The 13,039-nt window shown below is 55.3% G+C and overlaps 2 protein-coding genes across 2 annotated transcripts; one reads left to right on the forward strand and one right to left on the reverse strand.

The window, feature by feature from the left end:
* Positions 1–224: 224 nt before the first annotated feature.
* Positions 225–1,844, reverse strand: J7T55_010097 (mosc domain-containing protein; the record flags this gene model as incomplete). The annotated part of the gene is made up of 4 exons (XM_053131286.1): positions 225–453; positions 521–629; positions 709–820; positions 897–1,844. 4 exons carry the CDS (start codon positions 1,842–1,844, stop codon positions 225–227), a joined length of 1,398 nt encoding a protein of 465 aa, XP_052990523.1.
* Positions 1,845–9,116: 7,272 nt separating this feature from the next.
* J7T55_010098 (uncharacterized protein) lies at positions 9,117–11,529 on the forward strand (the record flags this gene model as incomplete). The annotated part of the gene is made up of 4 exons (XM_053131287.1): positions 9,117–9,273; positions 9,544–10,286; positions 10,343–11,136; positions 11,226–11,529. 4 exons carry the CDS (start codon positions 9,117–9,119, stop codon positions 11,527–11,529), a joined length of 1,998 nt encoding a protein of 665 aa, XP_052990524.1.
* Between the last annotated feature and the right edge of the window lie 1,510 nt (positions 11,530–13,039).

The following is a 13,039-nucleotide window of genomic DNA, read 5'->3' on the forward strand; positions in this document are numbered from 1 at the left end:
GTTTGTCTTTTCCAAGTTGTCCGGAGTTCAGGATTTGGGGGGGGGGGGCGCACTCTGCGTTGGGTACCTGCGCCGTAACGGGTTGATATCACAAGTGACGGACGATCGGATACGGGTTGGCACTGGTTGTTCACGAGTCGATGATGTGTATGTCTTTTGTCTAATTAGTCTTGAGCCTTGGGTTCCGCCCCGCTGAATGCATCCCATGTTGCGCCTTGCTTTTGCTACACCCTCTTGAAGAAATGCTTGCCCGTCTCTAGGACCTCTATAGACATGCCCACAGCCAGATAGCTCTCTGACGCCTCCGGCCTGTCGAAAAGTGGTGTCACCTGCATACCCATGCAGCCCGTCTTCGGCGCACCCTCGTCGATCTCTCTATTGGCTCGGAGCGTCCTGTCCGGCTCGACAGCGTGGCGTATTCCTGTCTCCGGGTTCACATTGGGCAACTTGCACCTATGATACGATACGTCAGTGCCTTGCCGTTGTAAACCTTGGTTGTGCAAATCTCCCGCGCCCTTACCTCGTAGTCCGGCACGAAACGTGGAACTCTGACTGGTCCTCCTTGTGAGATGGATCCGTGAGCCGTATCTTTGTCCACGAGTCCTCAGCGTATGCGGCAGTGCCGCTGACTACGGTCAAACCCTTAGTTAGTATTTAATGGGTTCCATAAAAACGCGTCAGGAAAAAGAAACGAAGGCTTGCACGAACCGAAAATGTTTGCGCGGAACCTTCGAGGATCGAGTTGGCGCAGATCCGCGTCCTTTGGGACTTGATTTTCAAAGTCTCGCACGCTCGATAGACCGAGAATGTGAAGGGGATACTGAGCACGTCTTCTGGTCAGCAACACGGCTCCCGACTCGCAAATTGATTGTCGTAGCTTGTAGAAGAGATCTCACGGAGTCTTGAAAGCTCACAACGGGCTGATATCCGGCCTCCTCCTTCGCCGGGGCACACTTGAACACAGGCCGCAGGCCCTCAGGGTCCATGCGGAACAGACCCAGCCGGTTGCTCACGCCCAAGTAGAGCCTCAGCTCCTCGGGCAGCTCGCTCTCCATGTTGAGCGCAGTGGTCGTGTCCTTCCAGACCTTCACCTGCTCGCGCCTGTAGCCCTTGGCCTTGATCTCCTCAGCCGAGGGGAACGACACCGACAGCAGGACCTCCTTCTCGGGCACCGCCCGCCAGCCCCGGGTGCACTTGGCCACGAAGGACTGCAGCACGCCGGCGACGCCGGGGCTCCTGTAGGGGAAGCGCAGGACGAGGAACGTCTCGTCCGACTTGGTCTCCCTCACGCCCCCCTTCATCTTGTCCAGGTCGGGCTGCCACAGCTCCACCTCGACCGTCGCGAGCAGGGGGAACTGCCGCTGCGTGATGAAGTCCCAGGCATGGCCCTTGGCCTCCTCCAGGCTGCCCTGGCCGCCGTCGGCGCCGACGGGGAAGGGGCTCTTGAGCTGGGCGAAGGTGAAGAGCCTGTCGAACTCCAGGCCCGTGGGGACGACCTTGGCCCTGGTGACCTCGATGCCCTTGCACGACTTGATGGGGTAGACGAAGAGCGACTTGACCTCCGCCTTGCCCGAGGAGGCGTGGTCGGCAGCCCAGTGGTCACGGAGGTTTGACTTTGACGGCTGCAGGCCCAGCTTGTTGTGGGTTATGGGGAGTGCGTCGCTCTTCCGCGGCGGGAACGGCGGGAAGAGCACAAACACAGGGGCGCAGAAGGCACAGAGAGTCACAATCAGCACGAGGATCGAGGCCGAGTCGAAGGTGGCGGCGGCGGCGGCGGCGTCGGGGATGGTGATGTTACCTGCCGTGGCGTTGGGCGCCGGCAGGTACTTGTCCATGTACCCCATCCTGTGCTTACAGTCTGGCGGTCGTGAATGAGCTCCTCAGGCTCTGCTATGGTGAATGCAGTATAGAAACACACATATGTGGAAGCAATCAGGTGTGTTGCCGTGGTCTCGTGTGTCTCTGAGGCAGTGTGGGCGATGAGGGTGAGCTGGCGAGAGGAAGGGAGTCCGTGTTGGGGCCCCTCGGATCCCCCAGGAGTCATCTTGCGACACTTCAGAGTTTGGGAGAAGCACTGGTCATGGCCTGATTCTTCCCGGCTTACGCTACACTACCAGGGGGCAAAAATGCTCTATATCTCAGTAGAATCATTTACAGTCTACAGTGAATCAATGCACCATGGTTAATCTGGTATCTCGTGATACTGGTGTTGGTGTTGCAGAGATTTGGGCCTATAAAAGTACATCGTTGCTCGTCTCTGGAGGCTATCCCAAGGCCAGGGGCAGCGTTTGACGTTTGACAGTGCTGGAAAAGCTCAGACCACCACCATCTGGGAGCCCCAGAGCCCCAGAGCCCCCCTCTAGGCCCGAATGCAAGCGGCAGCTGCCCGAGAAAAGCCACGTGGAAGATTGCCGGGTGGGGGGAAACTCTGGCCGAGACAGGCTGCTGCCGCCTGGCACCTGGCACCCGCAGTAACGTAACCCCACAGGGTCGAGACGAGACCCTGAGCAGGAAATCACGCAAGGACTAGCTATGACTTGCTGCTGCGTATTGCCCACTGCCCACTGCCCACTGCTGATGACCAGTCCTCGGTGAATCCACCGCAGACACCCCTTGATATTCTCGCTTGCAGCACATCACGAAACCGAATGGATAGTTGGAGTTTTTCCTCATCTTCTTCAGTCTATCTTGTTTTTTTTTGCCCTCCTCTCTTGATGGACCGCTCGGCTCGGCTGCGACCAACCCGACTGTCGTGCTAGTAAGTGGCCAAGTCCCGTCGGCTGCCGGTCAGTTATTGTGTAGATGAAACCCTATCGAGATACTAGGGGCTCTCTTCTGATGCTACTACTGCCAGAATGCGACGCTGTGAGGCTTCATCTTGGCGGATCGGTCCAACGGCTTCATCCTGCTTATCAAGATTAGATCACTGCAGGTACCGTACTTCACTGTACCTCTGTCAACCAGTACTGTGGATTCCACTTCCCACGTGTACTTTTACACGGACCCAACGGCCGATGAGGTGAGATGAGACTATCAGTCATGGTCTCATTCCCCAGAGGCTGCGACTGCTCTTTCTCTTGGGCTTGTGATGAATCATGTTTCAAGATAGTCTACTGTGGCCCACCGACTGACGTCCTGACGTACTGCCGTCCAGCGGGCCGCTGCAAGCCCAGGCTAGGAAATCTAACCATAGTTACTGCAGGAACGGCTTCTTCCATGCTGTGGTCGATCGAGCTGATCATCCTCCCGGTCAATCTCCAATACTCACGGCCCACCGGGTGCTGCAGTGAGATGAGATCCAAGGATCAAGTGGCTTGCGCTAGTTCCAGTCCTTGGTTGCCACACGAGCGGCTTTGGAGAGAGTTCTGGTTTGTCTGCTTGCTCAACATTGCCTTCAACAAAAAAAAACCTGGATGAGTAGATGGCCTTCCCAATCGAGCGGTCCCCATACGAAGGAGACTAAACTGGGTTGTGTTTGTGGGGCGATCTTGCCAAAACAGCCTGACACATAGTGGGAACTTCTTCAGACAAAATCGAGCGTGTACTGTGCATACCGTGTCGTGGTGATGCGATTACTGTAGACACAACCACCAGGCGTCCCTCGGCATCCCCGGGGTTCAGAGAGTTGAGGGATGTGCGCGAGAAGGCGCCGACAATAGAGGTCAACCCCCCCACGGCCTAGGCTTGTGGCTGGTGACTGATGGAATAGACCGAGCCCAGGCTGTTCACCTTGAGGGAATATGCAGCCACCTGCATACTCTCAGCCTGGTGCACAGCCCGATCGGAGCCCAACTATCAAGCTAACAGGAAACGACCACATCTCCAGCAGAGCAACAGCGAGCGGCAGTATGCATGGTGAGGAAGACCGTAAGAGATTGTGTGCGCCATTGAACCCGTCGGAGATCAGACCGGAGAAATGCATCGTACATACATACGTTGGATCCCCTGCGGGTCCGAATGCTCCCTGGCGGAACCGCGAATTTGGGTGCATGGTAGAATTGAGACCGCCTTGATTGTACTACATACTGTATCATGGAAGGCGCAATTTATCGAGATGCATTCAATCCAAGGATCCTGACCGACCAGCCGTTTGGGCTTGGATAAAAAGAGTTATGTCATGAAATCATTAATAGAAACAAAGCGATGAAGCTGATTAGCAGGAAGACGTAGCATTATGCACGGCATGGATGGACTTGAAGGGTTTCGGTGGGTAGTATAAGAGGGTCGACGCGATTCCGAATTCGCGGTCCTTGCCTGGGGTGGGCAAGACCATCCGTGACCAATCTGGCTCTTTTGGGATGACGGCACGGCGTGGACCCTGGGCAGGGATTCAATTCCTGGCATCGATACTGCGCAGCCTGGGCAACATATCGTTACGAGAGCTGTGCAATTCCCCGTCTGAGTGGCTGAAGTGGTAGCGGGTGTCGCTTTCCAGAGGACTGGGACACGGCCTGGGCCAGACCGAGGCCCGACAGTCTGGGACAGCAAAGATCGCTGTGTGCCCAACTTGCCTCCTTGGGCAGCACGGGTCCCTTATGCCGTGGGAGCTGTAGCGGCGTCGGACGACATTGTCCATGAAGGCCCCCAAAGGACAGTGCCGCGTTAGTTCGCTCCTCTGGCATCAGCCAATGCCGAAGGCGCATATAATAATGCGACATGACAACCGCCAGGGCCGGGGCTGGGGCCGGGGTATAGAAGGAGGTCTATCTGCCTGTCCTGCATGACGACGGGAAGACACATGACCCAGCAGGTCGTCTGATTGGGACGGGTTTTAGGATTGTGTTGAGCATTGGAGTGCATCACAGCCCAGGATCGGGTTGGGCCTGGTGAATCTCGGAAGGAGGGCGTTGGTCATGAGGGTAAATTGAAGGGAGGACTGTCAGGTGGGTGTCGGCTTGAATCAAGTTGGCGCTGGACGTGTTGAATAGGGAAATGACCAACATAGGATCAGGACTGGGGCCGGGACTGAGACCGGGACCAGGAGGGCACCGTTGCTAGGCAGTGTATCATTGCATGGCCTGCCTTGGTTGTTGGAGTTTTGGAGTCTGAGGGCCCAGAGGGCCAGAGGGCCTGGTCCCCACGTGAGGTTCGTCTGATCTTGGGACGGTCGGCCCCAGCCGCGCAGGCACGGTCGCACTCGGCTGATCGGGCTGACGGGGCTGACCCAGGCGCAGCAGAACCATGGATGGCAGGCTTTGCCAGGCTTGCCAGCTGCAGCGGCAGAAGAAGCAGCAGCAGCGGATGCAGCAGCTTCTTCAGTGCCCATCACTGGCTCGGCAGGAGGAGGGGAGCACGGGGAGATGGGCTTGCCAGGCGTGATGGATGGCACACAGCTGGGCAGCCGTGCAGGCCTGGCAGGGAGGTGGAGTGGAGCCCGCTCGGATAGTGGATTGTACATGTACTGTGGACTGGGGAGATGGAAACCACAAAATCCAAGTACCGGTACCGGGACGCCGGCAAAGGGCACTGACCATAGGCCTGACTAATCACCCGAAAGGCAAATGTTGCATTTGTCGCATGTCGCACGTCGCATGTCGTCTTGTTGAAGCACCCTGGGCACCCCACACCCTGGCCCAAAGTAGGCAAGCCGGGATCTGGCCGTCAGATGGGCGTTCCAGGGGACAGAGAGGCAGAGCCGACGGACGAGAGGAGACCAGAACCAGATTGAGTCTGTCTGACTGGCTGTCCGGCTGTCTGGTCGGCCATACTGGCCACACTGGCTGGTTCGCAGTGCTGCCTCTCCTCGCAGTCCTGGCTCGTATGCTGCCTGGTTGGCCACGGCACAACTCCCATGTCCTGAGGAGCGGATCGTCCTGCATCTTGGGGGGCGGCCAGGGGGCCTGGATCTGGCAGTCTGGATCTCGTTGGGCTGGGCCAAGGTCGGTCGGCCAAGGTCGACCAAAGTCACTCGACAAAGATTCCAGGCCGGTCCACGACCGCTGTTGCACCTTCCTGGACTGGACGGGTGACGATGTTTTGCAGTTTTGCCGTATTGCAGCACACGAAGACATCGTCGATGCCCTGCGACGGCTGTGGTGGCAGCCAGGAGAGCGAGGAATAAGGCCGAGGACCGGAAGACGGCATCCTCGCTGGACTGTGGTAGTCGTGGGCAGCAGCAGGCGTCGCTCGTTCCAGACGAGCCAGCAATTGCCCATGTCATGTCGTCTCTCCATTCAAAACCTCCACAAGCTCACTGGTCGTCGTCAACGCAAGCAGCTCCCGCCCGGACTGCCAGAATCCATCCCAATCATCCCTCGCCAAAACCATCCAAACCACTCTTATGGGATCCACCACATGCTCCTCTCATGTCCCTATCGCTACGGCCCGACATTTCCAGGAATATTGAGGTTTGACCCCTGACCGGTGGTGTGGGTTTGCTGGTCCTTGGCCGGTGGATTGCACGCGACCAGGATCAAGCTTTGTCCAGACTCTGGGTTTCGAATTCTATCATACCTACACAGTACCTCCTTGACTCCTTGACTTGCTCACCTTGCAATCCTTCCTGGAACATGTGGAGCAAATTCTCCAACTATGGCAGCGGGGCGCTTATCACCTCTGTACACCACTCCGCGGGATGCCATCGTACAGGCAAGGCCGCCCTGCTTGCTCCCTCCACAATGGCGCTGAGGGTGTGCCGCCAGGGAGTCTCGACTACATGGGGGCTGCTTGATGGTTCTTCATTCGCACCCCGGTATCACCGGGAGATCCACACAGTACCATCCTGGCTACCTTGACACCTCGCCCATTGTCGACAAGAGCTGCCTCTGCCCCAAGAGGCGCTTTTGCAGACTCACGCGCCTAGCCATACCAATGCTGCTACAGTAATCTGCCTCAGGTTCGCCCAGTCAGGTCACTGCTGTGACAAGGTGTGGGCTTGGGATGAGCAAGGCTGGGGATGGCTATGCCCCGCCTGGCCATGTCCATCATCCGAGTTGTGTGTGAAGCCTGGAGCCGCTCACGGATCAGTAGTATCAGGAAGTAATCCCAAAAAAAAACCTGCAGGGTATTGCCTGACACAGTTTGTCAAGGGTCCGCCAGACCCCAGTTCATACACCATGTGAGATGAGGTCTGAGGTCTAGCCCATGCAGGCTTTACCGTAGGTATGAATCCTCCACATCGGTGGTATCCCCAAGCTTCATACTTTGGATAGGACCACGGCACCAGTAAACTTACAATATACTTGTGCAGTTCCCATCACGGGGTGTTGACTGAGAGTTTCGACTGGGGCTCTGACAGATGCACCCAAATCCTCATCCGAGCCATACCCAAATCGCAGGAACAGCAAGGCTAGGACCACTTGTTGTGTTGTGGGCGCGCCCCAGCAAGCGGAAACAGAACGGGTCGTTCCCTAGCTTTGTCGATACCCACTGGACGGCACGTGCAAAGGTAGTCCTTGCTCAAGTATAGGACCAGCATACCTTAGTACAAAGCTCATCACGGCCAGCGTTGTCGACTATACTCCGTCTACACTCACCACTCTGAAGGTCGACTTCGTTCACAAACCGAGAACCACTTGGCCCCTCAACGGAGCCAGCGGTCCAGTCAGCGCAGCAGGTAAGGTCACCCGAGACTTCTGTATCTTTGACATCTAACAGGCAGTCTCATCGCATCTGCAACTTCTTTGACAGCAAATCAAGTGCAACTGACTCTTATGTAGCAAGATATTTTCTTCACTCCCTTCCATCAACTTCAGGCAGGGCGTTTTAGGAGACCCAACCCAGCTCAGCACGCAATATCATTTGCAACAAGCCCGTCCCGTCAGTGAATTCACCTACTTCAACAATTCAGGCTTGCCTGTCTTCACCTCAGCCTCAGCTCGTATTTATCAAGGCCATCTGGGAGTATCAAAGTGTCTCGTCCCGTCTTGCTCGGGCGGTCGAACACCTGCGCCTTCTCCCTCTCACTCACGATCGGGTAAGTACAGTTTGTCGTCTTTTTCATCTCCCCTGGATGTCCATACTCCCAATTCGTCACTATTAGTCCTATCCTGGGCTGTACAGCTTCTGATAAGGCAGACAGTACTGGGGCATCACTCATAAGCCGCATAGCAGCTGACGAAAATAGCCCTAAGGTGTAGACAAACTGCTTCCCGCAAGGGAACGTATTTGCTACCCGGAGCCTCTGGGCTCCTTGACCTGGCAAGCAGGCGCGCAGCACTGTGGGGGGGCTATCCTCGGCTGGCGAATACATCTTCGCTGCATACATACCCTTGTAGGTTGCCACCTCCATAGTCACACCGGTAAGGTTGTTGCAAAAGCCGTACCAGTACTTCAAAATACCACTGTCATCCCCCCAGAAAGAAAGGCCCTGGACAGATTTCTGGGGTTTCCGCTATCACCCGGAACACTCCTCTTTCCCATACAGAAACACAGCCCCTCCCTGTGCCTATTCTATCCGAGCGCAGTCTTCACCACATAATTCTCTGCCTTTTCTCTGCCTGGCAGTTGGGAGGCCAGTGAATGAAAGCTGATCTGGTTTTCGACCACCTTCAGGGTCAGGCTCTCAGTCGGTACACGGGCCCCACAGACAACCTAAGCTCAGTCAGTATTTCGGCCCTGGCACGCTATCCCAGCTGCCCCCCTCGCCGTGGGTAATCCCGGAGCAGGTCACACATTCCTGTAGTGACAGATTCCCTGGTAAAAGACGACTACCTTGTGAGCAGACAGACACTTCGCCTCTTGAGTCTCAACTAACGACAATAATGCACCACAAGGCCTCTCGGATCGTCAGACAGTGCTATATACACTGAAGTATTTTTGTGCTGGACTTGACTAAACTCATTTGTCTTGGCGAAACGTCACATCTACAGTATACAACAACCACTGGGCGCATCATCTCCGAATCTCCTCTGAGGAGTGCTTGTGTCTGTTGATCTAGTGCCGCAAAGCGCTCAAAGTCGAAAAGACTTTGTCTACGACAAACTATCCATTGCAGAACGGAGGGACGAAATTTGATACATTAATGGCCTAGGCGCCTCGGTCGGATTCGTTCCATTTCGGGGATGTCAAAGCATGTTGACAATTTTCATCACGACGACGATAAAGGTAGATCGAGCACGTCGCACAAATCTCAGCTCAGGGATTAGTGGCCGATATAGGTGCAAAGTCGAAGAGCCATGAGCGATTACTACCACAACTTTCTGTCCTCGGTGTCAGGACTGGGGACTAACTCTAGCCTGAGTTCCCAAGATGCATCTCCTGTGCCTACTACTGCCTTCAGCTCTGGAGGCAATATGGAAACAAACACGTTCCAGAACATGGCGTACTACCCTGGTTTCCAAGAACATAGCTTGTTCCAAGCACCGAGGTCCCAGCGAAATAGAAGAAAATCTGCCCCTGGACCGGATCACATCAAACACAGAAGAACTCGGAGCGGTTGTTTTACCTGCCGTAGCAGACGGGTCAAGGTGAGCCATGGACTCGGAATTCTCGTTAAGATACCCATTCCTAACCTTTACATAGTGTGACGAGACGCACCCTGTTTGTGAACGTGGGCAACTTTCCGCCCCATTATAACTTTTCGAGATACTGACGGCTGGACAGGATGCCGCAAAGGCACACGAGATTGCGTGTACCCAGACACGCCAGCTTCAAAATACTCTTCCTCTCATGGGGTCAAAGATGCGGACAGCAGTCGGCAAGCAAGCCCGACGTCTTCAAATGAGGAGGACGACGATGATGTAGATCAGGACACGAAATTGAGCCCGATCCCGGATGAAGACGAAGAGGACTTAGCGAGCGTCTCTGAGCAATCAATGCGGTCCACAAAGAGCCTCCGGCACATGAGTACGGCGTCGTCACTCAACTTGAAGCGACTGCTAACCCGAACTCGTCAGCCTTCTGAGACACCCTCTCAAGAAGGCAATAAAGGCTCATCGCCGACTCGGTCGATCGGCACCGCCAGCAGCCTGACTCCGATGATGACACACTCACCAGACCTATTGTTTAATACCGTTCCAGATTTGTCACAGCTCCCAGCTGATTTGAGATTTTACCTGGAATACTTCCTCGAAAACATAACGCATTACCACTATGGTGTGCACAGAGACTTTGGGAGTGTCTTTCGGACGACACTTGTCAGCTTGGCGCTCCGCAGCGAGCCCCTGCTTTATGCTATGATTTCATTTGCGGCATACCATCAGACGCTCAGAGATCCGAATGGGCAGCTGCCACAGTTTCTGAAATATTACAACAAAAGTGTCATCCTGCTCCTTGACCTTCTCAAGAACGAGGACAGGCATGAACTCGCGACACTTCTGACAATTCTGCAGCTAGCTACAATAGAGGTGCGTGGCCCGCAGTGTTTTTTGCTCGCTGTATGAGTTCTAATCTGTAGGAATAGGAATACCTTGGCGACTGGGTGAACCTGATGGGGCATCAGAAGGCAGCCCTCGAGATCTTGAGCCAGCTTTTCACGCCTCAATCTATTGTGGAAACATCATTGAATCGCACTATTTTGTCATGGTACATACGTTTCGACATCCTTGTTGGGTTAATGGGAGGCTTCGTGACAAGTCTCCCACGAGACTGGTTCGTCACGTTCGACGAGTTCTGTCGAGCAAAATTGGCGAGCGAACCCGACAACCTGGACTGGCTTTATGAGAGGGCCGAGAATCGTTTGCGTCTGATATGCCACGATATTTGCCTGCTTGTTGTCAGGCGCGCAAGGGACAACCTAACAGGGGCCTCTGCCACTGTGGAGCACGAGAATGTCGCTCGACAATTACGAGAGTGGAGGGAAACCCTCGAGCCCGCTCTCACTGACCCTACACGGCTGATAGTATCGTCCGCATATTCCTCCGACGAGTCCTTGAGTGCACGTCCCGCACTCTTGTACGACTCCCCTTTGACTTCCACGACACTGCTACTCTGCGAATGGCATGCCATGGTGATGATGCATCTTTACCAGGCCAGCCAGGACAGTCAAGGTCAAATATCGACAGGGCTGGGCAGTTTATCACAGCATGCCGAGGCAATTAGCCAGATATTCAATGCTGGCGAACAATGGGCTTCAGGTCCAAAAGGCTTGCTCATTATGCTGCATCCCTGCCTTACGATTGCGTCCATGTTTCTTCCGCCGAGCCCCGGCAGCAATGTGTGGCTGAGGAAGAAGTTTGCATTGCTGGAGAGCTCTGGGTAAGTGCTGCATCGTCCCGCTGCAAGTCGCAGGGTCATTCCCCAACCAGGTTCGACGCTGACCGGTGTTCTTTCTTCCCTTTCACTAGCTATATATTCCCCATCACGGTGCGGACAAGAATGGCAGAGCTCTTTCAAGACGAGACCGTCGTTCGATGGTGGCTTCCAGATGACCATGGGTTCACACCGATGTTGCAAAGCGTGCGGGCTTTCGCAGACGAGCGGAATGCGGCGGCCACCTCCGCACAATCCGAGAGCCTACAGGACATGAAGAACGTGTTTGCCGCCCTGCATTTGGGAGGCGACGCGACTCCTGTTGCGGGGACCGGGAGTGGCATGCTTGGCTCTGGAAGGGTGGGAAAGGACAAAGGGATCAAAACTCACATGTCGTGAACCGGGGGGAAGTTATTTCTGTCAAGAAGATATCGGTACACGGAGGGAGAAGCTGGCTTCCCGCCCTGATGGAAAGAAAAGACGTGGCTAGGCTTGGCAATGTCGTCGTCGAGCAAGCGCGGCAGAGGCGCAGGCAGGGCATGAGGCTGAAAACGGGGCGCGGCTCTAGCCCTGGCCCTGGCCCTGGGCTAAAGTTTGTTCCTCGCCCTCAGTCGGCTCCTTCCGCTTATTCCTTTAACAATGATCATTCCAATCCAGACCCGCACGGGGACGACAGATAAGCGGGCGTCATGTCCAGAAGCTAGTGCGGAGTTTGTCGTCCAACGGCTCGGTTTCTTCCACGTTTCCTACTTACTACCCCAACCCACCCGAGGCCTCAGATAACCCTGTCGTCCGTGGGCAGCCGTCAACTAGTCCACTTTATAAACTATTTGGGCCGGATACGGATCGACATGCGGCGATGTCATGCTACACGTCACTTTCCACTCCTGTTGACTAGCTGCATGAGGTTGGGGGCTAGGGGCTGGAAGAGCATAAGTTATGCACAGGAACAAAGTGCTATGTGTGGTGGACTTATGCACGGGATGGGAATGATCATCACATTCCCCCCGGGTGCGGTAGATAGCGAGGGACAACGACGAAGATAGCACAGTTCCCCAAGAAACAGGGCCTCCCAGGGAGGAGAATTCGGCAGAGCATAGACCAAGGGAGACGGCAGACTCCGAGAAGAATCGAAACTTGTCCCCGGCGTTGGTACCCCAGGCGCCAGGCAGGAAACAGCGTGGGCCCCAATGGAAGAGCCGATTGACTGTCCTGAATCGTAACACTTGCTGTCGATGTTGTTTCTAGTGACCAGGCAAAGACTTGGGCCGTGGGTCACTCTGGTCGTTGCTAGTGTCTCCTTTGGATACGAACAGCACTAATGCTCCCACTTCCCTTGGCCTCCTGGTCAGGGGGTTTTAAAGTTATGTGGAGGTGATTTCTCGCTGCCCATCAATGAAGACATTGCCACTAGAGACAGCCAGTGGCACAGGCAGAGGAGGGGGAACAGCCCAGAGATATCGGGGCCTTGGCGGCTGAGACGAGATCTGCAAACCTATCGCATGGCACATAGATATGGCTTGTCTCAACCCTGGTGTGTTCGACCGAACAAGTAAGCACATGCGTGCTGCTCGCGTGTACACGAACGAGTCTCATCTTGCCTCGTGGCACCGTCTGTTCTCCCAAGGCCGTCACGACGGTCACTACATGTGCATATAGCAAATCGTTTACTGTGGTCCTGGGCAGCGAGGTTTGCGGCAATGCATATGCAGGACCGTTGGAGCCAGGGACGCTGACCAGCCCAGTTGATTTGTTCGATCGGGAGACGTCAAAGGCAGGCTCGGGATGGGACTGCGGGGGGGTTGATATTGTACATCCGCCAGGCAATCGATTCGCTCGCCGAGCCATTGTCGTCGGCTTCTGATGTTGTATTTGGGACTTCCAGACGTTGCAATCTGTGGTCACCGAG

This window comes from Diaporthe amygdali (assembly GCF_026229845.1).
Source record: "Diaporthe amygdali strain CAA958 chromosome Unknown NODE_26_length_719862_cov_65_716256, whole genome shotgun sequence".
Lineage (NCBI taxonomy): Eukaryota > Fungi > Ascomycota > Sordariomycetes > Diaporthales > Diaporthaceae > Diaporthe > Diaporthe amygdali.